Source organism: Danio rerio, chromosome 2, assembly GCF_049306965.1.
Source record: "Danio rerio strain Tuebingen ecotype United States chromosome 2, GRCz12tu, whole genome shotgun sequence".
Taxonomy (NCBI): Eukaryota; Metazoa; Chordata; class Actinopteri; order Cypriniformes; family Danionidae; genus Danio; species Danio rerio.
The window spans coordinates 11,933,101-11,940,664 of NC_133177.1; the positions used below are offsets into that span (position 1 = coordinate 11,933,101).

General features: G+C 33.8%; 1 protein-coding gene across 1 annotated transcript; it reads right to left on the minus strand.

Annotated features, from left to right (window-relative positions):
* Positions 1-3,052: 3,052 nt before the first annotated feature.
* Positions 3,053-7,221, minus strand: penka (proenkephalin a). The gene is made up of 3 exons (NM_200083.2): positions 7,024-7,221; positions 6,639-6,776; positions 3,053-4,150 (listed from the first exon to the last, which is right to left on the minus strand). The coding sequence occupies exons 2-3, from the start codon at positions 6,771-6,773 to the stop codon at positions 3,572-3,574; spliced, it is 714 nt and encodes a 237-aa protein (NP_956377.2). The 5' UTR covers positions 6,774-6,776; positions 7,024-7,221; the 3' UTR covers positions 3,053-3,571.
* Positions 7,222-7,564: the final 343 nt, after the last annotated feature.

Consider the following 7,564-nt stretch of genomic DNA (forward strand, 5'->3'; position numbering starts at 1 on the left):
ACGTGCACCTCTCAAAAAATGTAACTACACGTCGCAACGACACATAGCGCAAGCTCTGTGATTGGTCGGCTTGGTAGCGCTGACGAGTCTGGGCGGGACTGAGAGCCGTGTGAATGGTGCGAGCCCGATGGAGCGATTGTTTACAAGTGTGGAGTCCCGTGAAAGAGCTCCGGATGGAAAATTTTGTTTTGTGTTTACCTCATAGTTAAAGTTGCACGTCCGCCGGTTCCTGCCTCAAAATGAGCGAGTTTGAGCCACTTGTACATCCCGGAAGTGTTCAGGAAAACAAAACAGCAGCGAAGAAACTCGACACAGAGGAACATTTACACCTTACTGCCAACTAGCGTTTCGGAAGTGTAAATGCAGACCAACAGAGACAGTGCAGAAGTATAAATGCACAGCTACGTTCGTTGCATGCGCCGTGGGTTACGCCGGTCACTTGACGCAGAAGTATAAACCAGGCTTTAGTCCCTTTATTAATCCGGGGTTGCCACAGCGGAATGAACCGCCAAGCGCCAACTTATCCAGCAAGTTTTTATGCAGCGGATGCCTTTCCAGTCACGACCTATCTCTGGGAAACACACTAATTCACACACATACACTTATACACTATCAATTTAGCCTACCCAATTCACCTGTACCGAAAGTCTTTGGACTGTGGGGGAAACCAGAGCACCCGGAGGAAACCCACACGAACACTGGGAGAACATGCAGACTCCACACAGAAACGCCAACTGAGCCAAGGTTTGAACCAGTGACCCAGCGATCTTCTTGCTGTGAGGCGACAGCACTACCTACTGCGCCACTGCTTCGCCAGTCATGTGAAAATAAAAAATAAAAAAATTATGTGTTTGCATTGTGAGGATTTGCAGCACATGTGCTGTCAACAGATAAAGATCTTTTCCTAATTTGCTGGTTTTTTTTTTTTTTTGTAATTGCATGTGTTTTCTTAAATTGCAGCATGTTAAGCTCTGGTCACCATAGTTTGTGTTTGCCTTTCATTGAACATTAGTAAGACAAGTAAAAAAAACGATATCCATAAATTAATATCTAAAAATGTGTAGTAATAATATTACCACTATCTCTCTGATCCAAGTCTTTCAAAGTCTTTTGACATTTCCTGTGTTACATAATAATAATATAATTATTGCATGAATAATAATATTCAATCATTATTTTCTTATTAATATTTCCTTGTAATAATAAAAATGACATTATATACTGCTTAAGTTAACTGTTTTATGTAATGAATCAATGAATGACTTTCTTGATAATTATAACTATAACACAGGCCTGAAGTCAAGGGGGGTTCGGGTGGTTCAAAAGATCCACCTGACAAAGGTCCAGGATTTGTCTCATACGGGAACTCCTTTGTCTTATTTTGACTTGTTATGCCATCATAAGTTATCAAAATAACCCATCGAAAAAGGCTTTAAGACCAAGTAGAATCTGATGCAAGTAAAGTCAACTTTGACTGTATTGTTGTTATAGAGAAAACATTTCCGTAACGTCTTTTAACTTCTTCTAAATAGTGGACCTTATTGTTGTAAAAAATAAAAGCTCAAAATAATACTTATTAGACTGTTGTTGTGATCCATTAATTTTCAAATGTACTTTTTCCTTACAAGAAAAGCTAAAATCGTGAAGCTTTACATTATTTTTATGTTTATTATTATTTTTTTGATTCAAAACGTATAATTCTTAGACTGTGGGAAGTTGAATGTGCTAGCCAGTTTTTTATTTGCCTAATAAATGACAATAAACACAGTTCACTAATAAATCACAGTTTTAAATGTAAAACTTTAACAGACTGCTATTTTTTCTCTTGGTGATATAAAGTGTCCTGAAAATAAGTATAGCCTTCATATTTCTTTATTCTAAATGTTTTGAAAAAGGTTTTGGTACATTAAAAAGTGTGACCATGTGATGAGCTAATCAAGCAAAAAAGTGCTTCAATAGTCACTAAAATGCAATATAAAATCTCATAATTAAAAAGAAAATGAGTCGAATAACTGCAAAAAGGTCCACTTTTTGGAAAAAAAGAACCAACCCTTTCACTAGGCTGTCTATGGGCATGTATCACTAAATTTATGTTTTTTAAATCTCCCTCTATAGCATAATTTTTGAGTCAGGCCCTTACCGTGACTAAATTTTATCATCTAAATAAATAAACAACAAAAAAATAAATAAATAAAACGTAATCTGCTTCAGCATTTTGTTCATTTGTTAGTTAGTAAATGACATCTTTGATAACAATCATGCCATATTTCCTCCCATCCCCCTCCCCACCCCACCCCCACCCCCCTTCTCTCATACACATCTCTTCACTAAATTAATCCTTCAACATGAAGACATAAATAAAACAAAATAAAATGAAGCTAGCTTGCTTGAGTAAACTGCTTGATGTTTTTAGTTACATATTTCAATAATTTGTTCATTGTTATTTATTCATTACTTCAATAACTAATAATTTATGAATAATCATTGCCGGTTCATTCCACTGTGATTCCACAAGGACTAAGTCGAAGGAAAAATGAGTAACAATTATAATAATGATTTTTTTTTTCATTTCCTTGTATGACACTTTTTATGAGTTGAGACCACACTACAAGGACAATATCCGTGCCCGCAATCAGTCAATCAATAACCCACTAACATTATCTAATCTCTAATCTTGCCTCTTATGAAATTCACCATTGCCACAATAAATAAAAATAATATGAAGGTGAATTACCTCCTGACAGTTACCGCACAATTCCTCTTAACAATAACACTTTTATAAATAGATCCCTTGTCATTTTCATAATAAATAAAATAAGCTTACAACCAAACATACAATGACCTAATCTATAGTAAACTGTTTCATGTGAAATAAGTCATTCCTACCAAATAAAACAGCTGCTCATGTAGGACTATAAACTCTGAATAGTAAAAATGTTGCTATCAAACTCTTCTAAAGAGAGCCATTAAGGTAATTAGACTCTAATAAGATAGCTTCATTCAGCAGGATGGCTCAATTTGTGAAAAACAAATATCTCAAAGAGACACTTCTCTTCTGCAGTAAGATGAATTTATTGTATTCTGTACAGCTAATAGCTCAAAATGTTGCCTCGATTTAAACAGGAACAAAAACTGTATAAGGTTTTGTAAAGGAAATGCATTAATCATTAAGACATCAAGTGCAGACAGCAGACTTAACCTCACCAACAATGTTCAATGAGCGAAGCGGACTAATAATGTGATGAGATGAGAACAAAGCAACACCGCCAAAAGTGCTTTTCATTTGTGGGGACGTGACCCAGAAATGGTTCGATTATTGTCCTCTGTCTTTACCAAATGTCTGATTTGTGATTCCATGGTAAGAGAATGCAAAGATAAATTTTTTTTTTTTCAAAACACAAACCCTAGAACAAACATACACTGTACATTATAAAGGAATATTTAGCAGCAAAGACAAAAACAAATGAAATAAATAGAAATTCAAAATGGCTTCACATGAAATTGGTACAGTGCAAGCTCTACACAAAGTAGGAAGAGGGTTGTTTTAAGATGGGTGTCCATGTTTTTTGCTCTAATCCATGAATCCTCCGTATCTCTTCTGCATGTCGGGCAGCGCCGTCTCGCCTCCTTCCTCCCAAGTGCGTTTCAGAAGCCCACCGCTTTTCTGGTTGTCCAACCAATCAGGCCTGCCCACTCTTCGCATAAAGCCACCATATCTCTTGTGCAGGTCTCTCCCAGTGTTCTCCTGTACACTCCTCATGAAGCCCCCATAGCGTTTGACCATGTCCCCATCAGGCTGATCATCTGACTCTGAAGAGAGTCCAACTCGGAGGATCTCTCGCAGGAGCTCCACCTGTTGGTCTTCAGCTCCATCGTCTGCCTTCTTCATAAAGCCTCCATATTTCTTACTGATGGCCCCTGTGCCGTCACTCTCAGCTGGGGCTCCTGTACCGATTTCTGCTGCTTTTTTAATCATAAAGCCGCCGTAACGCTTCATGAAGCCACCATATTTCTTGGCGAGAACATGGTTTGCACTCTCTTCATCTTGCTTGAGGCTGTCGATGGCAAGGCGATCCTCTTCGGTGAGGATGTTTTTACAGATTTCGATTTTTCTGGAGTCCACAGACCCTTCACATTCTAATGTGCAGGCCTATAAGAGAGAATGACCAATCAGTCCAGCAGAGGGCACAATCATTCAGTCTGCTGTTAAAAAGAGTGATGATGACAGTCTGCGCAGTGGAAAATGCTGTCAACTGGTACTAAAACAGCACTCTTATGTTATGACTTGTACTTAATAACATATATAGTAGAACAAATGATCATACTAAATTGAATTGTATTTTAAATTATTTAAAAAATTGCTGACAATGTTTGTAAGTAATGACAAAGTAACAATTTATAATAAGCAGTATTATTAGTATGACAATATTCCTCAAAGTCTTTCATGTGCCATCAAATGATTATGGTTCTACATTATTCCTGACACAATTTCTTGGTATCTACTACACCCGTTTGAATGATTGATAGTATTTTTTTTCTTTTTTTGAAAAGATAAAATAATAATAAATAATTCATTAAAACATGGACACATTCTAATGCATAAAAAGGTAAGGTTTTTATTGCATTTAAAGTTCCTTTTCACCTTCTCACATTAATTGCAAAAAATTAACTAAATATGAAAAATAAACGTATAATTAATTCTATCATGTCTAGTTAGAGCTATTTAAGTGCAGATATATTTAAAATAACAGTAATAAAAATGTTTTATTATATATATATATATATATATATATATATATATATATATATATATATATATATATATATATATATATATACATACATATATATATATATATATATATATATATATAAATGTTTAATGATATCTATATATATATATATATATATATATATATATATATATATATATATATATATATATACATACATAAATCTTTTTACATGGTATAACCTATATAATGTAGACTTAAGTCATCTAAAAGGGTGTTTTTCTAACACATTAAAATATTATCATATATTCAAAAAAATATTTCAGATATATTTAAAATAATAATAATAAAAATATTTTATGATATATATCTTTTTATATATAATATAACATATACAATGTAGACTGAAGTCAGCTTAAAGACTGTTTTTCTCACAAAATAATATGTAGTCAAAAACAAATAAGTTCACATAGTTGAAGTCAGAATTATTAGCCCCCCCCCCTTTGATTATTATTATTTTATTATATCCCAAAGGATGTTTAACAGAGCAAGGAAATGTTCACAGTATGTCTGGTAATATTTTTTCTTCTGGAGAAAGTCTTATTTGTTTTATTTCGGCTAGAATAAAAACAGTTTTTAATTTTTAAAAGCCATTTAAAGGTCAAAATTATTAGCCCTTTTAAGCAATTTTTTTTCTCGATAGTCAACAGAACAAACCATCGTTACACAATAACTTGCCAATTATCCTATCCTGCCTAGTTAACCTAATTAACCTAATTAAGCCTTTAAATGTCACTTTAAGCTGTATAGAAGTGTCTTGAAAAATATCTATAATAGCATTTACTGTCATCATGACAAAGATTAAATAAATCAGTTATTTGAAATGAGTTATTAAAACTATTATGTTCAGAAATATGTTAAAAGAATGTTACCTGCATTAAACAAAAAATGGGGTAAAAAATAAACGGGGCTAATAATTCAGGGGTCTAATAATTCTGAGTTCAACTGTATATATAAAATAATAATAATACATGTTTTATAATATATATGTTTTTTATATAATATAATATAATGTATATATAATGCAGACATAAGTCATCTTAGAGGGTGTTTTCCTAACACATTAAAGTAATATCACTCATAATATCAAAAACAAATAACTTGTTTTTAAAGGGTTTTTTATATTTTATTATAAAATAAAACAATCGTTTAACTTTATAACTATCATTTAAAAATGTTTTTCACACTGAGAACAAAAAATAGGCTAATAAGAAAGAAAGAAAGAAAGAAAGAAAGAAAGAAAGAAAGAAAAAAAGAAAGAAAGAAAGAAAGAAAGAAAGAAAGAAAGAAAGAAAGAAAGAAAGAGAAAAGCTTTTTTAGGAACCAATTGTCGATAGTTTTTTGCATTTTCCAAATATATATATATTTTCCCATTACGGTGAAAATCACATCGTGGAACCTTTATCTTTAAGAGGATGCTGAAGGCATTAGAAGAGACACAAATGCTGAAGGCTCTTTTTAAGCCTCGCAAGCAGCATAGTTTTGATTTAAGCTGAAAGTCAGTGTTTGTATAGTTTTGCCAAAAAATGTAACTCAAATATATCCAGTTATTAAGGAAAAGCTGTAAAATGATTGTTTATAGCCTTATTATAACACTATAGCTTAAATATGCAGACAGTAAAACTATTATAAAACAATACAATTAACAATTATTGTCGCCTTAATAATAATAATAATAATAATCGTAATTGTATTTAAACGCCTTATTAACTGGGCTACGTGTGACAAATTGCCCCGACCTTTGAAAAATAGCCTACTTTTTTTGCTGAAACACCAGTAAAAATGCATCGTCATTAAACCTAGCGTCACTTTTGTAATAAAGTATATTTTGAAGCTGAAACTCACCAGTGTGTCGATGTCTGTCTGTCGGAGGAGCCGGTAAACGCAGAGCGCGCAGTCTCTGCCGCATTCAGCCCGAACCATGAGCACGAGACAGGCGCTCAAAGCCACAGTCCACCAGGAGTTCATCATTAACGCCATGAGCTACAAAAACGAACATTTAACCTTCACACACTTGGAAAACATTAAGTAATCTATAATAGTCTTGCAAAGTGATAAATTATAGGGTGATTTATTTATAAACTAATAATGCGTAGAGTTCACAAATTAATAATAATAATAATAAAAGCATGCGTTTATAAAAACATCCCATCAATAAGCTACACTAAATTATTTACATTGTCCTACTTTTAATCCTTTTGCAAAGTTTTTTTTTCCTCAGTCAGTTTACCTGTTAACAGCAGATTTCTCTGGCAATGTCCACTGTAGTTCTAAATATGTTCTCTGAATATTTTCTCAAAAGGAGCAAAAAGGAGATGATTTACAGAAAGCTCACTATAGCCAGCCGCTTATCACGGATGCTGCGGCGTTTTTCGTCTCGTATCTGCTGTCTTCCAGCTCGAGGATAAACTCCACACCTGCTCTGTTCCGAATCGACGGACACTCACAACTTTAAGCAGTGTCTCCTCCTGACGTCACGCGCCACACCGTTTGCAGTCTGACGTCGACGGGAAGAGTCACGCAACAAGTGATGGGGGTGATGATGTTTTTGCCTAAAGATAATCAATTAATGTGTTTTCCATACTCGAATTAGGTAACTGTTATGTAATGACTAGAGCACATTTACAGTATGGCTACTGTTAATATTTGTGTGCATAGGTAATAGGATTCATTTAACTCGAACTAACACTAAATGTTGACTGCGTCCAAAAGCATGGACTGCTGACTTGTTGCCTTACTGCCGAAGCAGCATTCGTGATTTCTGACAGATT

Coding starts and splice junctions, on each gene's coding strand:
- penka (NM_200083.2), bottom strand. CDS start 6,773: ATGGCGTTAATGATGAACTCCTGGTGGACTGTGGCTTTGAGCGCCTGT. Junction 4,151..6,638: donor AGACAGACATCGACACACTG/GTGAGTTTCAGC, acceptor TCTCTCTTATAG/GCCTGCACATTAGAATGTGA.